Genomic DNA, 22588 nt, shown 5'->3' with positions numbered 1-22588 from the left:
GGGGGGTTGATCCCCAAATGGAGTGCAGGCAATAGGCAGCCTATTGATATTTCATTCTCTCTCTCTCTCTCTCTCTCTCTCTCTCTCCCTCCCTCTCTCTCACACACACACTCACTGCCCAGGGCGCTCTAATCCTCCGGGGTTAACTGCAAACTTACCAGAATAAGGTCGAGTCCAAGTAACAAGAATTGTAGTGGCCCTGGATGCCTTTCTTCTTCCCAATCATGATCTCCAGACCTTCCTTTTCCATTCTCGGTGGAGTATTTTCTTCCACGACTTCACTCAAGTAGCCTCCAAAGGCTGAAAAGAAGAAAATAGAGGTGGAAACGGTCATTCTTTTAAACTATGACCACAGGCATCCCTGTATATGTCTTCACTTAAAATACTCCTTTGTATTTTGAGGCAAAATTTGTTTCTCAACTCAAAGCAAAGGTAAGGGTAGGTTGGGGTTACGGTTACTGTGCATTTCCAGCCTCGCTGCCTCCACAGTTAGAAATCGCTGCAGAGTACGAAGGAATTAATGTGAAAAAGCACCTGCCACGTGAGGTATTTTGTTCCCCAAAGACTTCACTATTTGTCTGAAGAAGTGTCCTTTTCAAGTTGGAAAAGAAAACAAAAATTCCAAGGTACTCTTTCAACCGCATGAGAAATGTCTTCCTAGGAGGGTTTTCCTACTCGGCCAGCCTGACCCTGGAATGCTCCCCACGGTCACCGGGGGGGTGGGGGGCGGCCCGGGAGCCACCGCCGCCACGGGGACGCGCTCCGCCCTGCGTGGAGCCCGCTGAGCTGCTGTGAGCGCTGCCTGCGTGCCAGGCGCGGACGCATGCACTTGGCCCGTGGGGGCGGCACTGCTGACAGCACGCACTCACCGACGCCCAGAACGAGGCTGAGCAGGGAGTCGGGCCCCAAACGCACACGTCTACCTCCCGGGCTGCTGAAAACCACATGCCTGTCGTCCGCAGGAAGACAAAAATAAACCCCACGATTTTCACTTCCTGAGTCTCCAACACATTTGTCTGGCGTCTCCTTTCCTTAAACGTCTCCGCTTAGGATAACTGTAGCTTCCTTACACACCAGGCAACAACTCTGACCACCTCAGAGGCCTGATGAAGGCTGGAAGACACACATCTGTCACGGCCCCACCGCCTGCCACAGCCCCGCTGCCTCCTGCCCGCGGCTGAGGTCAGACCAGCCCTGCAGACGCAGGGAGGGCAGGTACCTAGAGAGTTGCAGCGCTCGATCTGGTTGGACACCGGCTGCAGGGACGCGAACCTCGAGTCGGGCCGGCAGCTCTTCAGCTTGACGAACAGGGCCTTCTTCAGGGCGCAGGTGAAGTAGCGGGTGCCCCGGAAGGTGCCGTCTGTGCAGCCTGTGCACTCGTCCTCCTGAGGGAGAGATGGGCCCGTGCCTCACTGCCTCGTGCAGGGGTAGCGTGCCAAGAACTAAGGCTTGTGTGCCTGCACCCTCTCCCGGAACCCCGCACCCCACCTGGACTGAGGGCCCCTTCGGAAAAGGTTGGCTCATCAGCATTGCGGCCCACAGCTAAGGATTTCAGAAATTCGCTCCTTAATCTGGCACGAAGCCCTCAGTGGTCCCCTCAGAATCCATGTGGAACCTTCCCCGGCTAACTGACCTTCCTGCACCTTTTCCAAAAATATCAAAACTCCGCGTGTGGTGGGGGGAGGGGGAAAGGGGGAGAGGCTGTTCATTTTACCAACTCCCCCCCAAAGCAGCATGCAGATACCACAGACCCCATCTAAATAAAGCTAAACGCGCTCAATTCTCCTCTCCCGATTATGAAATGTCAAGCGATACTTTCCGAATCTCAAAAGGGAAAACCTCTCCTTCTGGAGAAGACCCCAAAAGCTTCTTAAAATGGGGATGAATCTACAGCCAGTGATGCGGAAATTAGCACTGACTGGGGAGGGAGGCCGGGAAGGAAGACGGGCTGATCAGGGGCTGCTTCCCTCGCGTCCTGTTTCACACAATGAGCCTAAACATGAACTCCCGGCCGTTGATCGGCTGTCACTTCGGAACAGGTGACCGGAGGTCACTGGGTGGCAGGGGAAGTCAGGCGACACGGGAGTAAAACTGCTCTCAAGTGACTGAACATACAACATGTCAGCAGAGCACGGAGCAGGGGAGATCCGCCCCGTCCCGCTAGCAGAGGAGGGCGCTTCTGGGCGGAGGACGTTACCAGCTCCAGCCCGGCGAGGACTTCGCTGAGGCCCGGCGGCTGCCCGATCCAGCGGATCACCCCGTAGAAAGGCGGGTTCTCCTTGACTTCCGCCAGCGAGCCCACCTCCAGCCCGTGGGAGCTCCCGGGCGACGCGGCCACGGGCGGGCTGTCCGGGACGGGCGTGGTGTTCAGCTCGCCCATCACCGACTGGACGGACAGGGAGAGCGGGCTGTGGCCGATGGTGCCGTTGGCATTGGGCATCTTGGTCAGGCTGAAGGGTAAGGAGTGGAATCGGTTCTCGCTGGACAGCGAGTTCATGGTCGGGGGCTGCAGAGGGGGCGACGCCTGTCCCAGCTCTGGAGGCAGCTCGGTGAGCGACTTGGCAGAGTCCTCGGCAACTAGAGAGAGTCGTTCTCGGTTAGAGGGACGCATTGCAGGGTGGTAGGCAGGCCCCACCGCCCCGCAGGTGCCCGCCCGCCCCCTGGCGGGACGTCACCGCACACAGCCTCGATGTCTCCTCACCACGTCTTCAGCCTCCGCCCACCTCCACGTTTCCACCTCAGTAAACGCCACCCCGCTGTCCAATCCGTAAACATCTAGTACTGATTGGGGTTAGACGGGTTCTCTTCCTTGTCCATGGCACAGTGAGGTTAGAAACCACCACAAAAGACGCCACGACATTTAAGAAAGATGCTTCTCCATAACAAATGGACCAAAGAAAAACTGGTGTAAGTGTTTAAAGTAAAGAAAAAAGACAGAGAGAAAGCCAACATCCGTGGAGCATGTCTGAAGTCATACCTTCCAAGGAAATGTACAGACTTAATCGTTTATTTTAGAAAAAAGAAAGATGATATTAATGACCTCAGCACACAACTGAAGAAGCTAGAAGAACCAAAAAGTAGTCAAAAGGAAATTCTGAATAAAAACAGAAATGAATGAGGGAGAAAACACAGGAGAGAGAACCGAAGCCGAAAGCTCTTTCGCTGAGTGACTAGCACAGCTGCCGGCAGCACTGCGGCCGGTGCGGAAGGAGGAGCGTCCACCAGTCATCCACGCTCCACCCTAAGTCACTCCCAGAGGCTCAGAAACGTGAACGGCAAGCCTGTGACTTTGGGGAGACAGCAGAGGGGAGTGTTCTTTACGACGGTAGGTTGGAGAGAAAGGTCTTAAATGTGAGTATACACCAGTGATGGCGAACCTATGACACGCGTGTCAGAGGTGACACGCGAACCCATTTTTCTGGTTGATTTTTCTTTGTTAAATGGCATTTAAATACATAAAATAAATATCAAAAATATAAGTCTTTGTTTGACTATGGTTGCAAATATCAAAAAATTTCTATATGTGACACGGCACCAGAGTTAAGTTAGGGTTTTTCAAAATGCTGACACGCCGAGCTCAAAAGGTTCGCCATCACTGGTCTACACACAGCAACGGAAAAAACAGACAAACATGGTCACGTGAAAATGAAGAGCTGCTTGTTCAGTAAGAGGCACCACAGTAAGACTGAAAATATGGGCCCAAACAAGGAGAAATTACTTCCATCCTTGTATCTGACGAAGGATTGGAATTTAGAAAAGGTCTATAAATCAGTTTTTTTAAAAAAAAGGCAAAAAGAAGAATAAACCTAATGGAACGGAATACTATGCAGCAATGAAAAATTATACTCATCACTACAACTGGGATGAATCTTAGGGACCTAATGCTGAGTGGGGAAACTACACAGATACATACAGTCTAATTCCTTGTATATAAAGCTCAAAATATGCAGAACTAAGAGTCTACATATGCAAACTTACAGAACTCTAATTTTAAAAAAGAACAGAAGAGAACGATTAAATTAAAGATGCTGGAGGCTCAGAGGCGAGAGTGGAGAGAATGATACCTCCGAGCCATTAAGTTCCTTGAGGCTCGGCCTCCCTCCATCCATTCTCTCCTCACGACACTATTCTGGGACTTTGATCACCACATGCATGAAGGCAGCCTACAGCTCCATTTCTCCAACTCTTCCCTCTCTTCAAAGCCCCAGATCTGTATCTCCAACTGCCTGTGTGACAAGTCACCCCGGGAGTCTAAAAGGCCCTCCAACCCTCATAGTCAAAAGCAACCCCTCGCCTTCCTCCACAATCACCCAAGTGTGCAAACCAGAAACCACGGAGTCGGCACAGACATCTCTCCTCCTCAGCTCTCACGCCCAGACTCTTCGGGAGTCCTGTCATTCCCTCCCACGTGGCTCAGCCACCCGCTCCCAGCTCTTCCCCAGCAGCCCGTCCCCGCTCCCAACACCCAGGACGGAGCCCCAGCAGGCATCCCGGGCCCAGGCATTCACACACGCCTGCTCCGACGCCTGCCCACGCTGCAGCAAGGGCGAGCCTTTCAAAAAGGAAGCTTGGTCGGGTCACGCCTCGCTGCAAGCCCTTCCACTAGGGCCAGGCCTCACATGCCCTGGGCCTGGTGCCTTCCCAGGAGTTAGGCCCCTCTGTTCTAGCTGCTCTGGCTCTTTTGCCCTTGAACCCCAGGCTCCATTGCCCACAAGGCTTCCCATACGCTGTTCCCTCCGCCTGCAAGGCCCTCCTGACCCCTCCCTTCACCCACCGCACTGCTCCGGTGAATCTAGCACCTGTCACTTCCTGGGGAAACAGCCTGAGCCCCCAAGTAAAGTCAGGCCTCACGCACGGCCACGCACGGCCACACACCTCCCCCGTCCCCACTGCTGCAACTCTGTGTCTGATCGCTGACCACCCTGAACAACCTGATCGCACACACAGCCAGGGCGAGGGCCAAGCCTATTTTCTCACATGTAACCCCGGCGTCAAGAAGAATGCCTGGCACATAGTAAGCACCAAACACACGTGCTGAACAGACGAAGAAGAAAAGGAGGAACCAGGAGAACACGATGGCCCAGAACCACGGGAAGGAAGGGTTTTCGAGGGGCGGGCGTTAAAGAGACCCCGACGGAGAGGTCTTTCAATGATTCACTGATTCTACAGACCTTCTACCCCAGGTCCGCTGGGCCAAGAGAACAGCTGCTAATACATTTTCTAGAAGTTTCACCAATCTCAGCCGTGCAGCTCAAGCTGTGCACAATGTTTCAGGTCAGCAATATCACTCATTCCATTCCCTGAACTGCAGCTCTGGGTGGCGACGCCACTCCTCTCTGCTGAGTAAGGCTGGGATTACCTTCATCGATGTACCACGTGTTTTTTGACTTGGGTGGCAGCTGTGAGTCCACAGAAGACCCATTTAAGGTATAAAATAATTCCGATCGGTTTCTACTTCCAGGGTCTGAGGTAGAGCCTACGGAACAAGAAAAGCTCCTTTTAAACACAAAGGCAATCTGGTGTGGAAGCGTTTCCATCGCTGAAATAAACACGCACGTGGTGTTAACTCTGCACACAGCCCCTCGATGCCCACGGCACTGCCTCATCAGCGCCGGCGGCTTTTCAAACTCTGGTAACTGTGAAGGACTGAGAACCATTTTGGAAGAACCTGAAAGATTCTTCCAACCAAGACTCAACAAAGGAGGGGAAACAAGTAAGTTTAAAGAAAACCATATACATTTTTAAACAAACTGCTTTTAGAAAATGTTTTTTTAATCATTTCATTACTGGCTTATATCCGAATGTCAACATCACCATTCCCCTATTTCATGTGACAAACCCGTGGGCTCACAGATTTAGCCTCTACTATTTAGAAGAGTTGCTCTCAGAAGGAGGGAACCTTTGAACGTTGAACAAATTCAGTTTTAAAAACTCAAGGTTTAAGCATTTGGAACCGTTGGGCATCGGATTCCTGGCTGAATGTCTTTGGTTCTGGAGAGAGTGAAGCTGTGCTGTTTCCTGCATCGTAGATTCACTCACCGTAAGAAAGAGTCGGTGTTGCTATGCCTCAGACATTTAAGACAGGACCCGCCCCAGCACCGAGAGGGCTGCTGCAGATGCTAGCAACCAGACAAAACCTGGCTTTCCCTCCAGTCAAAGCAGCCAGCTCCGTGCTGTCTGCCTACAACCAGGTCTGCTGCAACATAAGCAACACACGTCTTACGAGAATACTTAGGCTATTTATGTAAGTGAGGGCTGCGTGTTTGAGCCACCCTATCTAGAACTAAAGGTTAGCACAAAGAATACTATCACCTATACAGTCTGTTTCATTCTAAGTGTCCCAGGGTCCAACGTCAGATAAAATATTTCTCAAGCACAATTTCCTTTCAAATGAGCCAAAATAGTTTTGTTCACTAGGTGACCGAGGAGAAAATATTCTTCCCCTAACCCACTTCTGAGTTAGCAATAGTTCTTACAGCTTTTTAAATGAGCTCTTCGGCTTATATAACTCCCATCCATACATCTATGAAATATGTGGCAGCTGACAGAAAGAGCTAAGAGCTCCGCATCTATTTTGGGGGAGCTTCTGGTGGAGGGACAAACTGTTTGCTTAGCAGTTTGGAATTTCATTTGTGCACATCCAGTTAGTGAGAGCCACACAGTCAGCCTCTAGTGTACTTATCCCATGTAGCATCTTAGCCACATGCAGGTCACCGTGGTTCAGGTGACAAATTATGCCATCATTAGTCAACAATAACAGAAGAATAAACTGTGTTTCACGCGCTCACAACTACAAAACTACGTTTGCCCGCCCTGAATGGCTCATCTGTACAGCTGCACCTCTAAACAAGGTACAAATGTCGCGAGCAGGGAGGTCCAGAAGCCAGCGGATACGGACCAGCGAGACACAGGTCCTCGCCGGAAACGCTTCTCCAACCAAAACAGGTTGGAGCCCTTGGCTTGGTCAACACCATCCATTAAAAATGTCAGGAAATGACTAAAGCCAGCTGAACGGAGCAAGTCTCCCCGCCTGGCCGGCTAACACCTGAGCCTCCTCTCAAGGCCACGGGCAGGCGGCCGCCCAGTGACAGCTGAGCACTGCGCTCTGGTCATCCTTACCTGTCACCTTTGGTTTGTTGTGACTGGAGGAACCTTTGTCCCCAGCGCCTCTTGATGCAAAGGCCAGCTTGGGAGGCCTCCTCTCCGAGGTCACGCTATCTGAAACGGGAAAACACCATCTTTAACGGTAAAAGCAAATCCTCACCGAAGAAAAACAACCGGCAAATAATGACACAGCAACAAAAGGCTCTTCCCAACAAAGAGGCAGTATTTGCACAATAGTTTTACAAATGATTCAAGGCCATCAAGAGTACCAGAATCAGTGCTGTATTCTGAAGCGGAATTACTACCCGATAATACACCCCAAGTACAACTCAGCTAAATGCTCCAGCTTCTAGAAAATGTGCTCGCCTTCCGTCCCTCCGCCCAGGCCCAGCACTGCCTTCCCCTCAGCTCGCTTCCCACTCTCCACCGCGCACATCTAACTGGCCCTGTGTCTACCGCGTCCCGTCCGTCCATCCGCACTCGGGGGATGAGAGCTCCGTGTGGGCAGCTTAACCCCCGCCAGAAGCCTCAGTGCGGGCGGACTGTGTTTGAATGAACGAATGAATGGCCTTTTACAAAACTGCCTTCTGAACATAAGCGTGTATCGCGCCATTAAAAAGCACTGCGATTTATCAGATCATAAATTATGTTCTTTCCATAAACAGGTTTGAAAAGGTCAATTAAATATTCGTGGGTACAATCTGACCACATGTATGCTCGCCTATGAACACAACCCAGGCTCCAAAGAGAAGTGGGGAAATCGCTAGAAAGCCCGTTTACAGGAAAGTAAGAACTGATTTCAAAGAATCAAGGTCACAGCATGTCAGACTTTCCAAAGTAAAACGGAGATGCAGCTATCACTTCAACGCCTCCAAGTAAGTCAGTGTGCTCTCGCCGTAAAGCTACAGTCCAACATAGAAAGTGCTTCCTCACGGCGCCAAACAAGCATTTCACATCGTCAGCCAACAGGAGAGGGAGGCCGGACCGTGCAGGCAGAAGGACCCTCAGGACCATCCAGTGCCGGCGCCTCCGTGTTTACAGAAGAGACCGAGGCCTGAGATGACCAGGGGGACGCGCCATGTTCTCTGTCAGAATTAGCAGAGATGGAAAAGCAGTGGGAGCAAACAAACTGCTTGTTCACTTGTCATCCTTGTTCCAGGAAAATTTAGCTTCCATAGAATTAGAGACAAAATGCATCTCCATGGAAACAGCATCTCGAGCACACGAGCGAGGCCGCGAAGTATATTTTCCCAGGCTGGTCTCCACGGCCCACGTGTACACACAGGATGGGGTGAGGCGGCCACTTGAATGGAGCTTTTGGATCTGACTGGTCTGGACTTCACCCAGGTCAACTGTGGTCCCCTCAGGCCCGATCTAAGCCCCCGCGTTTTTTATCAGCAAAACGGGGACAATTCAGACCTACCTGGTAAGTCTGTCAAGAATGCAAAAGAGTCTAAGTCATCTAATTCGGGGTTCGGGCACTTGTGGCTGCTGCACGCAGCCTCCTGGCATTTTATCCCGATGGCATAACGCTCAGTAAGCCTCCCGCCCAGCCCCCTGTCAGTGTACAGTGAGCATCTGACCGAGGGGCTGGCGATGCCTGGAGACCTACCAGGAGCAGGACGGTGCTGCGGGGCAGCCGCCAGGAGGGATGTACCCAACAGCTGACAGCAACCATCAGGTTCGACTTGTTTGGGCGAAATAAAGGGTTGTTGGGATTTTTTAAAGACGTAAAGCTGAGTGAGCCGTTGCCGACTGCAGGGCAGGAAGCCTGACCAATCACAGCGTCTCAAACCGACAGGGCCCGCCTGGGCCTCCCGCCTTGCCCCTGCCCATTAGACTAGATTAAATGACCAACTTCTGCTTAGGTTTCTAGTTTCACCCAGGCTCTCCCTCAAGCAGGTAGCACTTCATCACATTTCTGACTCCTCTGGTATCAGAAACCCGCCCACACCCCCGTCCCCCGCCACACACACACACACACACACACACGCACACACACACACACGCAGAATGGACAGGTGAGGAAGAGCGAATGGCACCCGCGCTCACATATCCTCGGAGAGAAAACGCCGTCCGTCTTGTTTTCACGCGGGGTAAGAAAGCACAGTCTATGGAATAGCAATTCCCAATTCTATAAAAGCTCCAACAATGCACCTCGGAGCTTGCACTTGCACCCTCATAACAAAGCGCCTCCTCCCAACGCCACCCACTCCCCGAGCGGAAGGCACAGACCTGGGATGATGTCGTTGATGTGCAGGAGGAGCGTGCTCTCCACGCTCGCAAAGCTGCAGAGCGGCACGCCGTCAAACCGGCCGTCCCAGTTGCCGATGGGGTTGTCCTGGAAGCGAAGGGACAGAACCAACTTCAAGATCACAGCCTGCAGGTTCCACAAAAGATCCCCCAGCCCGCGCACACGGGGCGCACACGGTCACGGTTAACTGTTCCTGTGGGCCAGCCAGAGAACCACGCTGAGCACCCGTGTGTACGACACGCTACATGTCACCGGGACAGGGGGATGGGGCGGCGCGGGAGGGTCTAACCATTAGGCAGCCTGCCCCAGTGAACCAGGTGAGGCCCAGACTGCCAGCTAAGGAGGGCAAGGCCTCCCTGGCTTTTGCCAAGTTTGAGGCCCCAATGACCTGAAGCAAAGGGAGACTAACCCACTGACCAGCTGCCCTTCTCCAACCTCCCTGCACCCAGCTCACGGTCTTTCCTCTAAATTAATATTCAGTATGTAAAGAACAATGGTTTGGCCCGGCTGATGTGGCTCAGTGGTTGAGTGTGGACCAGGAACCAAGAGGTCACCGGGTCGATTCCCGGTCAGGGCACATGCAGGGGTTGCAGGCTCGATACCCAGTAGGGGGCGAGCAGGAGGCAGGTGATCAATGAGTCTTTCTCATCATTGATGTTTCTATCTCTCTATCCCTCTCCCTTCCTCTCTCTCTGAAATCAATAAAAATGTATTTTTTAAAAAAAAGAAGAATGGTGTGAAGGCGTGCTTAGCTGTTAGCTCTCCCGAGGGACCCACGGGTTTGATCTGGCTCTAACTGTTCATGTTAAATATCCACTAAACGTTGGTATAAACAGCACAGTCATGTTTGTCTAACCAAGGGCTGTGGAGGGGAATTTCCTAGAATTTCCCAGCACAGGATAGGAGAAACTTAGGCCCCAACATTCATACCCCACCAACACGCACACCTGAATAGGGAGGAGTAATCGCCGCGAGCATCGTGAGTACAGAGTCTGTCTCTCACATCCGCTGCTCACTCAGGCTAGTGTGTCAGAACTCCGTATGAATTTCTTCCTTTATTTCTAACAAATTCCTGCCCATATTTTCAATCTGTGACACAAATGTTCTCAGCCTTTTCTCCTCCTCCTCCTCCTCCTCCACTCAATCCCACAGGTCTCATTCAGCTCACTGAATTGGAATGTGCCATTACTAACAAACAGCGGTGTAGGGGGCATGACAAATGAGTGAGACAAACAAAAAACAAACACTGTGTGAGGCACTTCTATGAGGTACCTAGAATCGGCAAATTTCCAGAGACAGGAAGTAGAATAGAGGTTACCAAGGGAACGCCAGCTGCGGGGAGTGAGTGTGGGGAGTTAGTGTTTAAGGCGGATGGAGTTCCAGTTTGGGATGATGAGAAAGTTCTGGAGATGGATAGGGCGATGTATGCACAATGTGGATGTACTTACTGCCACTGACCTGGACACATGAAAATGGTTAAGATGGTAAATGGTATGTCATGTGTATTTTGTCAAGAGAAAAAATTTTTAACTTTTTTTTGAGTGAGTTATATCGTCAGAAAATACTCTAATTGTCTCTTCCTCTAGAGCAAGAGCTATTCCTCTAGCCAGGTATTTTCCATGGGTGATTTTTACACTAATTAAAATCAGGCCAGTCGATACAATTTTGCAAAATATTAAAGAGAAATAGAACCCCCCCCCCAAAAAAAAACCCACCTTTTCAAAATAAAGAAAAATACTGTATTATGTAATATATTTTGGTGTGTTTTTCTGTCTACTGGTCAGCTATCATACAGCAAATTTAAAGACGGGAAATGTCATTTCAGTTTATTCAAACTGATAGAGGACATGCAATTCTCTATCTAGTCTCCTGTCCCGTATCAATGCTCCTTTACCAGCGATCAATTAGAACCTGCTCTTTACATTACTCCAAATTAGTCCATTTGAAACCCGGTATTCAAAGCATCTAATCGGTACCTAAACGGGTCACAGAACTAATCGCCATACCCAGGGAGAGCATGTAACCCAAAAGCTTCTTACCATGTCCACACCAACAAAATACCCTAAGTTTTCTTTGCCCGGCAAAGTGCCACAGAAGATAACCGTGCCAGACTCCAAGCCTTCTCCGATTTTCAGAGAAACCCTCGAGTTTATTTCCAGAGGAGGGAGTTCCATCTGCGCTGCGTCCCCTGGACCTGCGTAGTCACTTTCCAATCCGTTGTCATCCTCGTCTATGAGTTCTAGCTTGTCCAGTGCAACAAACACGCCACAGTCTTCATCACACTGGAAGAGCTGCTTCCCTTGGTAGACCCCGTCCGTGAAGCCTTGGCCACGACCTTCTTCCTAGTTTTTTGTGGTTGTTTTTAAAAGAAAAAAGATAGATCGATAGACAAACAGATGGACAGAGACAACCCGTAAGAAAAAAATATCCACTCTGGGGAGTTCCGGGAAATCACTGAAAAATTTCTAAATGACACATATAAGGAATAGAATTATTAGCAGTTGCTACTGGATTGAGGGTGTTTTTAAGAAAATAAGGAAGAAGCTGTATCGGATGCTGAAATAAAACTACTTCATTTCAAATTGTAATTCTACTATGAGAGAGCAGGATTGAATTCTACATTGTCATTTGAACAATAATATTGTCATAGAAAGAAAATTTGACTTTAAAATAACGGTAACGCAAGCTCCATTTATTGAGCACATACTATGTGCCAGCTGCATGCTACGTCCTGAACTGATGTATCACTAAAACCCCGTAAGTCGGGTGCTATTTGATAGGCGAGGAAGCCGACTGAGAGAAGTAGCTTGGTTAGTAACCTGGTAACCCAGCCAGTAACCGGCACAGCGGGGATTCAGATCTCCCACTGTTTCACCCCCACTGCTTCAGACCATTAAATCAAGGAGAAACAAGGCCTGAAATTCTATCTGTAAGACTGTCAAAAATGTACCGACATTTAAGTTCTCAAGAATTGATACTCATTTTGAAAACCTATCACGAGTTCTTGGTTCTCTTTTCAGTAGAAAGAAGTTCCAAGATGACTTTCACATAACCAACAGGAACAGCGATCAGCAAGTTTACGTTGCCACCATGTATTCAGAAAAAAATCTTTTCTCCAAATTGCATCACTTACTAACACACAGTAAGAAAAGCTGAGAAAGCTACAGATGGTAATGTCACAAGATAACTAACCATTTTCTGATGTGATTAATTAGTGTACAACCAGTAGAGTTCCTTTTCAACACAGACAGTATTAAAATTTCTGCCTCACTGGTATAGCTCAGTGGTTGAACGTCAACCCATGAACCAGGAGGTCACGATTCACTTCCCTGTTTAGGACACATGCCCAAGGTTATAGGCTCAATGCCCAGGAGGCAGCCGATCCATGATTCTCTCTCATCATTGATGTTTCTCTCTCTCTCCCTTTCCCTTCCTCTCTGAAATCAATACTAACTTTTTTTTTAATTCTGAGATATGCAAGTCTTCAACAATTGCATCATCTGTTTGCATTTCCTACTGCAGGAGGAAGTTTTTAAAGCTCCCAACACATCAGTTGTGGCATCATCTCAATTTATCACCAGGAAGTAAATTCTCAGGATTATAAACAGTAAAAATTCTGGAAAATTCCTGGGCAGACATTTGGTATTTAAAGGGGGAAAATGCATGCATGCATACAGATACATACACACACACACACACACACACAGCCCACGGACATGGGCTCTCACACTCACCAGTAACTCTACCCCGAAGAATATTCCGGACACGGTCCTCTCCGCTAGCAGGGGGCCCCGGAAGCGCACGACTCCGGGGAACTTTTCCTCCCCGGGCCTCAGCTGCACCCTCACGTGGCTGCCCACGTCGACGTGGAGGCCCTTGCTCAGCCGGGTTTTGCTGTCCAGCAGGACGAGCCTCTCCTCGCAATTGGTGATGGCCAGGAGCAGCTCCGTGTACTTCTCATTGATCTCCACCACATCCTTTTCGTCCACGAAGAGCACTGCGTGCGGCTGCTCCAGGATTTTCAAGCCGATCTGATTCTTCTTGCCTTTGGCCGAGGGGGCCCTGGAGTGGCCCACAGCGCGGTCTTGGACGTACTGCCCGATCGCCCCCTTGGGGACTTTGAGGACCTTCTGGGTCTGCTTGTCGGGCACGCTGTATTCCTGGACGAGCAGGTAGAAAATCCGCTCTTACCAGTAGGGTGAAGTAACTTTTTCTTGGCTCCATAAGCCTGAACTCATCGTGACATCAACTCCAAAATATTAACTCAAGAAAAGGGGAACTACGATGTTTGTGGCGAAACCGCAAAACATGAATTCACTGGCCGTCCGCAGGCATGGTGTGAGCAACGCGGGGTCCATGCTGCAGAATGACAGGAAAGCACAAGGCCTGGAGGAGAACAGAGAGGAGCTCTTCGCTCTGCATGCGCCGGAACTAAGGTTACAGGCTTTCAAACCTCACTCAGCCAGGAAAACACACACAAAAACATTCCTCCCAAAATATCTAAAAAGGTTAAAAGACATATTATTTGTATGTACGGTAATTTTACATATTTCACTAAAGAGATCCGATTGTAAAGTATCTTCAAAGACAATTTAATAATGTTTGTTTTCAAACATTCTTGATGTTTGTGAAAGCAAATTCTAAGTAAAAGATGACCCTATAGGCATATCCTTACATTTCTAAACTTTAAAAAGTAGCACTTTTAATAGAAACTGCCTAACGTAAATGGATAGCTGCTGTATTTGGACAAAAATAACATAAATCAAAAAAACTATTATTTCTGTATGTATACCTAGTTTATGTAAAAAGTTATCCATCATAACTATTATGTTCAACATCTTTCCTCAATCAAGTATCATAAAATCACATCCTGAGCCACAATTCACTTATCTATGTGCCATATTTTGATAACGGAACATTTTATCTCTGACTGTTTCATTTCCTTATCTTGTACATTCGATAGGCAAATGTTAATCATATTAATCATAGCTATCATTTAATTTCTCACAATCAAAATCATCAGATACAGTAACTCTGATTATATTAAAGATATCTGAAAAAAATCAGTTCTGCAGACATCAAAACTTGGACTACATACCAAGGAAATACCGCCGTATAGTAGCAAATATACATGTGTTTATACCTAACTATGTATACTAGAAAGGAATACACAAAAGATGATTTTCAGTTTCCAATTTTCATTTTAAATGTTTCAAGCATACAAATCTTTTGAAATTAAAATAGCTTACTCAACTCTAATTGATGATTGAAAACTATACAATTTCATTAATTCAAATTAGGACTTTAATCCATCATTTTAATTCATTGTCTTACTGCCAACAATAGTTCCTATCGATTCCCTGTCACATGAATGGGCTCTGTGGCGTCTACATACGGTATTTATTCCCTCCCCTCTGACAGGCATCCATATCCATTGTCCCAGGTAACAGTGGCAGCTGATAGCACTATCATATTCACCATTTTGTTCTTGGAATTAAAACGCAAACCCTCCTAAAACTAAAGAACCGGATTTTAGGTTTCATCACTTAATGATTAAGGAACCTGGCACATCTAGGTACAGGTCAGCATTTCCTTTAGGATGCGCTGCAGGGTGCTGAGGCATCTATAACGATAAGTATTCAAAAGCCCGCCCCTCTGCCAGCCAGACGAGGCGGGGCGTCCGCACCCTCAGCAACAGCACTGAGCTGCCTGCGCAACAAGGTGAGGGCCGGGCAGGCAGGGGAGCACCGGCTGCTCTGCTTCTCTCCCTTTTCCTTTTCTTTTTTGATCATGTATTTGTCTTCATTCCACTTGAGGGCACTGTCTACTGCAGCAGGAAAGCGTCCATTTATATCTGCCACTTACATAAGACACCTGTGGCCACCGGATCTTGGCACGAAATAAACAAAACCCCTGGGGGCGACCCCAACAGCCACCCAAAGCCTTCATTCAACAAGGAAATAGCACTATTTTCCTTGCCCATCGAACTACCCGTATGAGCACAAAGGGTTATCTGAGACGCTCAAAGGGCAGAGGTGTCTGCTGCTTCGGAGAAGGCCCTATTCAGGCCGTGAGCCTGAGTCCTGTGTCTGCTTCTACAGACGGACAGACGGCCGCTGTCCCTTGCCCTCAGCCATCTCCCGTGGCCTCCTGCAGCGTGCACAGGCCTCCTTCCAAGGCCTTGCTGCTTCCGGTCACTTCTCGGAAGCCAGGGGGTGGGTTATTAACCTGCATGGGCACTGGGTGGCTCCCAGGGGCTGAGATGGTCAAACGGCAAGCTCTGTAATGGGAACACTTCTCCTGTTCTCTGTGACAGCGATCCAAATATTTTGGCACCCTCCTCCCCCAACACACAAAAATTTTTTAAGTGTGGCAATTCTATTTTGAAAAGAAATTTTTTAATTTCTAAAAATTATACCTTCAAATAGTAAAATGAAGGACTTCTTGAGTCTTAATAAATACTATATGCCAACAGCACCTACTCTATTGGCTCCCTAGCTTAACAATTCATGTCCCAATTTAAAATAAAACCATAAGTGCCAATGAACTAAGACTGAACTAAACTGCTATGTGACTGCATTAGGATACTATATTTTAAGTGAATTTTATTTAAAGTGTTTTCTACAAATCATCTAAGACACAGTCCCTGGTAAAATTGGACATAATGCTTTGGTTTAAAAAGGCTGAGGACAATTTAACAAGAGTTACCACGAACCATGTTTCACAGAGAACTCCAGAAGGGGCAGTACCTCCTTTCTAACTTTCGTTAGCACCAGCATGTTGGCTGAGACTCCATTAAAGAACGGGCCATGTTAGAGGATGAGAGCAGCCAAAGCAAAAGTTATAAAATATTTAAGAAGCATCCTCCAAAACCACAAAGCATGTGGTCTTTCTTCTTTCAGAGAGAATACATTAAGGAAGAATAGGTTAGGAACTATCGTATTAAAAATTGATTCTCTTCATTGCAACTGATCATCAGAGAGAGTTGAATGGGGAACTTTAGCTGTGGTCTAGAGTTATACACGCTGATGTGCTTTGTGATCTTGAACAGCTCAGTATAACGGCATTACTGCAGAAATCTGTCAATAAAGAGACTTGCTGTCTCTTCAGAAAGAATATAATGCCAACATTCTCCTTTCACTGGTGTATGTAGAACAGCAATCAAGTCTTAAGACACCCCAGCAGGAAAAACTGACTGGAGATGATGTGGGAAAGATTTACGTCATATCGTCAATGAGTTCTTTATCGCTGAAGGAGGCCTGTTCATTTGTTTAGTATTTTTAGTGTTTTAGTATTTTCAGTGTTGGACCCTGAAAAATACAGACTTTGTAAGCTAGGGTGGCCGCCTCCACTTGTGTTCTCTTCCTGCCTTTCAGGTCTCATTGCTTACCTGCCTCTAATAGGACACTTCACTTTGAGGGTTAATAGGCCACAACTGGTTCATCTAAATACCATCGCACTGATTTCAGGCTGAAGAACTGAGGGACTGCAAGCAGCCTGATAATTACTGTAGGCACTAAATGAAGATCACAAAGGAACTGGAATACAAAATGTAGTTAACCTCAAAACCATATTGCACAGAAGGCCTTGCTTTTGACAACATTCGAGATGAGAAACAGCTCAAGGTCACAAAGATTGGAAACTATATCTAGTTATCTGAGCTTGCTGACAGTCTGAGTCCTGAGTAAAGGAGAACTTAATTATATTAAAACAAAGTCATTAAACTGAGATGAGGGTTGGGAGACGCAAATATTTACCAGTCTCCTATCAGTGCAATAAAAAGGTGATCAAGAAGTTTTCTACACAAATATTACAGGTCAGAAGTACCTTGTTCTAAAGATAATCCTAGTACAACTGAACCGCCTCAGCAACAAAACACTGATCGTGGTTAACTCCCCAGAACATACTGCGCTACTCTGATTCTCAGCTTATCGGGGTATAACTGTTCCGAGAGCTTCACTAAGGAAAGCAAAGACAGGTCTCACTCAAGACCAGTCTGCATCTCCTGAGCCATCGGGACTTGCTCTAAAAGGACAGGAGGCTCCCTAAGCCAGAATAAAAATGGCCACGCTGAAATACTGCCCCTAACGTACAAGGCCGAGGGAAGGAGGTCAGGGTGAAGACCAAAGAAAGAAAAGACCATGGCAGGCATTGAGGGCGTGCAAAATGAATGAATGACTTGGTTAACTCAAATGATAACGGTGAAAACCAAAATTCCATTCCCTCCTTTCACTACTGTTCCAGGTTAAAAGAAAGAAAGAAAAAGATTCTGGAGCTGGGAGTATTTTAATGATTTTTACCTAATTCTCTGGAAAATAGCTCTAATTCATAATGAAGTCATGGCCAATGTTTACACCTCCTCCTTGTTAGTTATATTATTTAAAAAAAAAAAATAAGGACTATTTCGCAATTATGAAAACCACTTGTTTGGGGTCCTTTGAAACTGGCTTCCTAGATTCTCGCGCCATGACTGGTGCCTATGGATTCCGTGTAACTATTGAAAAGACCTCGACAGGCTGAAAACCGTGGTGTTACAGTCAGGAACAAACATTACAGTTTGATGAGTAAGATAATTACTCCTTTCTCTCGTCTTGCACGGAAGACTTCCTCAAATCAAACAAAATCACAACCCAGGCAGGACGCAGCCACACGCAACCACTGCAGCTGAGCGGCTGATGGTGTATACGACCAGGGCCCTGGTCTCCGCGGCTCTTCACAAGAGTCGCCGCCCGGATGAGGCTCCTTCGCCAGAACTCCGTGAAAATCTGTCGCCGAACGTCAGAGAACGTTCTGGGTGTAGTCGACGTTCACAGTGCCTGAACTTCCGCCGGGATTTCCAGCCAACCATCTTGTCCCAATACTAATATTCTAGTTCCAATCCACCCACTACCCAGTGGGAACTTGGCAGCTGCATTCTTAGGGCCATGCAGTCTCCTTGGGACATGAGGGGGTGGATGGAAAAACCAAGACGTGAATGAACACCCACCCTCTCTCGAGGCCTGGGGTTTTCTCCGGGAGCCGAGGGCTGCAAAAGGGACAACCTTCTGAAGGTCCCCATTAGCCCGGACTGGACAGCAAGGTGGGGGGATGCGCCTCAGCTAGGTCCGCTGGGGGGCAGGGATGATGGGGACCGGGAGGCTGTGAGGCTTGGTGGCTGGAAGGTGACAACCGCTCTAAAACATGCCAGGGCCACGGGGTGGGACAGAAAAGATGCCAAGGACGTGAATAACCGGGCAGCTGACCCAGCTCAGCAGATGATTAAAAAAAAACGATAGTAAACAGGAAGGAAAAGGAAAGTGTACCTTGCTTCATTCAATGGGGTGCACCTGTCAGCCGAGGAACCCGGGGCTGGGCAGAGACCATCCTCTCCCTGGGAACGGGGAAACTGAAAGGAAAAGCAGAACACGCCATCAGCGAGGCCCAAACCCCGGCTGCTCTTCCTGGACGGAAGCCACAGACACCCCCACACACAGGTTCTTTGTTACTAATGTTGTGGCCCCACCCCATAATGAAGAAACAGAATTTCCGGGGGATGAGGCCCAGAAATCAGGATTTTAAAAAGATTCCCAGGTGATTCTAATGTGCAGCCTAGGCTGAGAACCACTGATCTAGTAGAACCACATTCACTGAACAATTCTAGAACAAAACAACACAAAATAAAGCATTTGAAATTGGAGTGCTGTTATGTAAAAGAGGAGAGAGATTAATATTAGATAGAATTATTGGCTATGATTTTCAGTGAAAACTACAATAACTGTGTATTTTATGTTATTTTTCGAACCTGCTACCTGGGCCCGCCCCCACCTGCCCCGCCTCCGAAGCACTGGAGGGGGCGGGAGCGAGCGTGGGCGGAGGACGCAACCACCGCGCTGACCAATCATAGCCCGAGGTGCGGACTTGCGCACGCTCTGATTGGGTCTCCCTGTGACAGACCTTCCTCCAATGGCTGCAGACCCGGAGCGGTCTGTCGGGACTTTCCGCTCCGTCAAGCTCGGTGGAGCCAAAGGGAAAGTGGAGGGGAGGGGCGGGGCCACGGAGGATGAGGGCGGGGATTGGACGGAAGACTCTGGGTTTCGCGTTCCCATTGGCTGACACCTGAGCGGGGGCGGGGCGTCGTGCTTCCCTGGCTCCACCTCCCATGCTCGGGTTCTGGCAGTAGGCTTAGCTGTCAAAACACTTGCAGGCTGAGTTTGGGGCTGTGGGTAGAGAGCAGTCCAGAGGAGGGCTGCGAATAGCATCTCAGGGTTCCGGGGAAAAGCAAAGCTTCGGAATCAAACCGAAGTGTGAATCCTTTGTGCCTTCACTAAGGAGACGCGTGGCAGGGGGAACTCACAACCACGCTGAGCCTCCATGTCCGCATCTGTAAAGTGGATCATCGTAACACCTGTCTTGTAAGGAGCGTTGTGAAATGCACAGCAGGCGCTCAGTCATGTCAGACCTCTTCCTGGGACCTGTGCCGTTTCTGAACCCGGTAGCCACCTCTCCCGGTTAAAAGTGTCTGACATTTCTGTAGTTAAGCCTGACCTGGAAAGAGTTCTCCCTGAGGTGCTGAGGCCGGGGTATCCGCACTCCGCCTCTCGCAGCTCTGCACCCTCTGGCCACCAGCCAGGACTTGGGGTGTAGTTAAGGATCTCTCAATTACCAGGGAGGTTTGTGATTCCCAAAAGCGCTCAAAATATTTAAGGAAGTGCTTTTTATAATCAGTCCCAGGGCCTTGCAGCATGCTTTGCGGCACTGGATACTCCTGTTAATTAATTCCTTCTCCTTTGACATTCTAAGTACCAATTATAGGAGAAGGTGATTAATAGTGAGGGAGGAAGAGGGGAGTGTGTGTGTGAGTGTGTGTGTGTGTGTGTGTGTTTAATTGTGAGAGGGGAAATTTCCCCCGTGGAAAGAGATCTCTCTGAAGATCGAGGGGATTGAAACCAGTGAGTACCTAAAAGAAGTCACACGAGTGATTACTCACAGTCCCAGTACACAGGCCTCCCATGTCCCTTGACATAAGCACCTAGAATGAAATGGACGTCTCTCGAAAACTTAAGCCTCAATCCATGCTCGTGCCTCCCTAGTCCGCCCTTATCCTGTTTCCCAAGCTTCATGACCACACTGCGTAGAAAACCATGAAATGGGAAGCCACAGTCCTGCTTGCAGTGTGGCCTTAGGTGACACCATTCTCCTTCTAGGTCCAGATTCTCCCATAGAGTCGGAGGGGTCAGAGGTCACAGTCTGGCTGTCTACGAGAGAAGTTCTGCTCGGCCCGGCCGGTGTTGCTCAGTGGTTGAGCGTCAACCTATGAACCGGGAGGTTGCCCTTCGATTCCCATCAGGGCACATGCCTGGGTTTCGGGCTCGATCCTAGGGTTGGGGATGTGCAGGAGGCAGCCCATCCATGATTCTCTCTCGTCATTGATGTTTCTCTCTCTCTCCCTCTCCCTTCCTCCCTGACATCAATAAAGATTTTAAAAAAGAAAAGGAAAATTCTGCCTGAAGACCTTTATTGCCTGACCCACACAGTGGGGCCAAAGAGGACGTGGAGTGGGAGCGAAAGGTGTTAAGTCCCTTTAGACAGGGCGACACTCCCCCTTCCTCCCTTTGCCACACTCCTCACCACTCCCTATTGCTCCCCCTGGCACACTTCTGTCACTGACATTAACTACTGGCTCTGAGGCACTTGGGTTGGCCACGCCTGGACGAGGGCATCTTGGCATCTTCGGTGATGGTGGTGTTTGGAGCCACTGGGCATTCTTCCTACCAACAGGGGGTCCGTCCTCCTGTCACACGTCCCCTGAATCACAGGGTATCCGGTGTTGGCTTCATCAGAGAGATATTCTTCCCAGCCAGGCCGATAGCCAGGGCTTATCTTAATCACCATCTCCTCCCCACTGGTAATGGCTGCCTGGACACGTGAGGAGACCAATGCAGCCATGGGGTCAAGGGACCCCCTCCCCAAGGAGCTCCTTGTTTCCTAGGGGTGGGGGAGATCGGTTGAAAGAAGGGAGGGTGTGACGCTGAAAATGTCAAGAAAGAAGTTGTTCCAAGTTTTTAAAAAAAGGTGGGGGGGGGTGGAGCTCTTGTCAGAAGGATTTTCAGGGTGGCTGATGGGGGAGCAGCAATGCTTAGGGGATAGGATTTGTGGGTTGTTCTGGAAATGATGATAGAGGGGATTAAACTGAGAGCCAAAAAGGGGGAAGCCAAAGATCTCGGGTTGCCAGTCTGCACAGCGGTAGGCCCGCCCCCACGTAATTCTCCAGGGGAAACTGCCCAGGCCGGTCCCCAATGGCGTTGGTGACCTTGCCCTTCCCCTGGGACCTGCCAGCCGGGGCCTGAGGCCCTGCGTTCCCTTGCCAGGTGCGTGCCCGATGGCCGTGCCCCGATGGCTGTGCGCTTCGCCCACTGGGCTGCAGCATCCCACGTGGGGAGGGAGGCTCCCGCAGACGTGTTGGTGCAATAGTGAAATGACGCTGTGGTCTCAGCTCAGCCCACTTGGAACCCGAGGCTACCGCCCACTCTTCTGGGGGTGTATTCATTGCGGCATCTGTTTTTGGTGCTGGGGGGGCGGGAGGAGAAGACACTCAGATTCACTTCTTTTTTTTCCGCTCTAGGATGATGGTGAATATGATGAAAGTCTAAAGCTCTTTTAAAACATTCTCCATCTTGGCCGGTGTGGCTCAGTGGTTGAGCATCAACCTATGACCCAGGAGCCCAGGAGGTCCTGGTTGGATTCAGGGTCAGGGCACATGCCCAGTGGTGGGCTGGATCCCCAGTGGGGGGCGTGCAGGAGGCAGTGGATCCATGATTCTCTCTCATCGTTGATGTGTCTGTCTCTCTCTCCTGCTCCCTTCCTCTCTGAAATCAATGAAAATATATATTTTTAAAATATACATTAAAAAAATTCTCCTGTCTGCCACCTCGTTTTCTACACGTAAGAATCATGTTTCCTTAGCCACCAGGAGGCCTCTGCCTGCCCCTCGGTAAGCCACTGGCCCCCGGCACCCGCCCTTCAGGTGACCTCCCCATCCGAGAACTCTAAGACGAGGAGTCCTCCCTCATGAGCTACCTGCACGGGCCCAGAACGCTGTGCGTGGACCTGCTGGGTTTTTCAAAGTTAGGAACCTTCTACTCGGAGCCCTGACAGCAATCGCACACCCGGTTCTCAGGACCCGTCTTCCCTGAGCCCTCTCCGGCTCCTCTTTCTCCACAGTCTCCACCTGGGTCACGCCCTCCAGGCACA

At 49.2% G+C, this 22588-nt stretch overlaps 1 protein-coding gene across 1 annotated transcript in view; it reads right to left on the bottom strand.

The window, feature by feature from the left end:
• The window catches only part of CYLD (cylindromatosis (turban tumor syndrome)), a 25295-nt gene extending 6513 nt beyond the window's left edge, over positions 1–18782 (bottom strand). Inside the window, 9 exon segments of the mRNA XM_015572642.1 lie at positions 159–300; positions 1220–1385; positions 2198–2577; positions 5360–5476; positions 7120–7218; positions 9340–9445; positions 11398–11700; positions 13093–13744; positions 18661–18782. Of these exon segments, the coding sequence (XP_015428128.1) occupies positions 159–300; positions 1220–1385; positions 2198–2577; positions 5360–5476; positions 7120–7218; positions 9340–9445; positions 11398–11700; positions 13093–13596 (1817 nt within the window). The 5' untranslated portion in view covers positions 13597–13744; positions 18661–18782.
• Positions 18783–22588: the final 3806 nt, after the last annotated feature.

This window comes from Myotis davidii, unplaced genomic scaffold (genome assembly GCF_000327345.1).
Source record: "Myotis davidii unplaced genomic scaffold, ASM32734v1 scaffold328, whole genome shotgun sequence".
NCBI classification, from domain to species: Eukaryota; Metazoa; Chordata; class Mammalia; order Chiroptera; family Vespertilionidae; genus Myotis; species Myotis davidii.
Note: the sequence above shows the minus strand (reverse complement) of the source record. Positions and strands in the feature narration are given on the sequence as shown.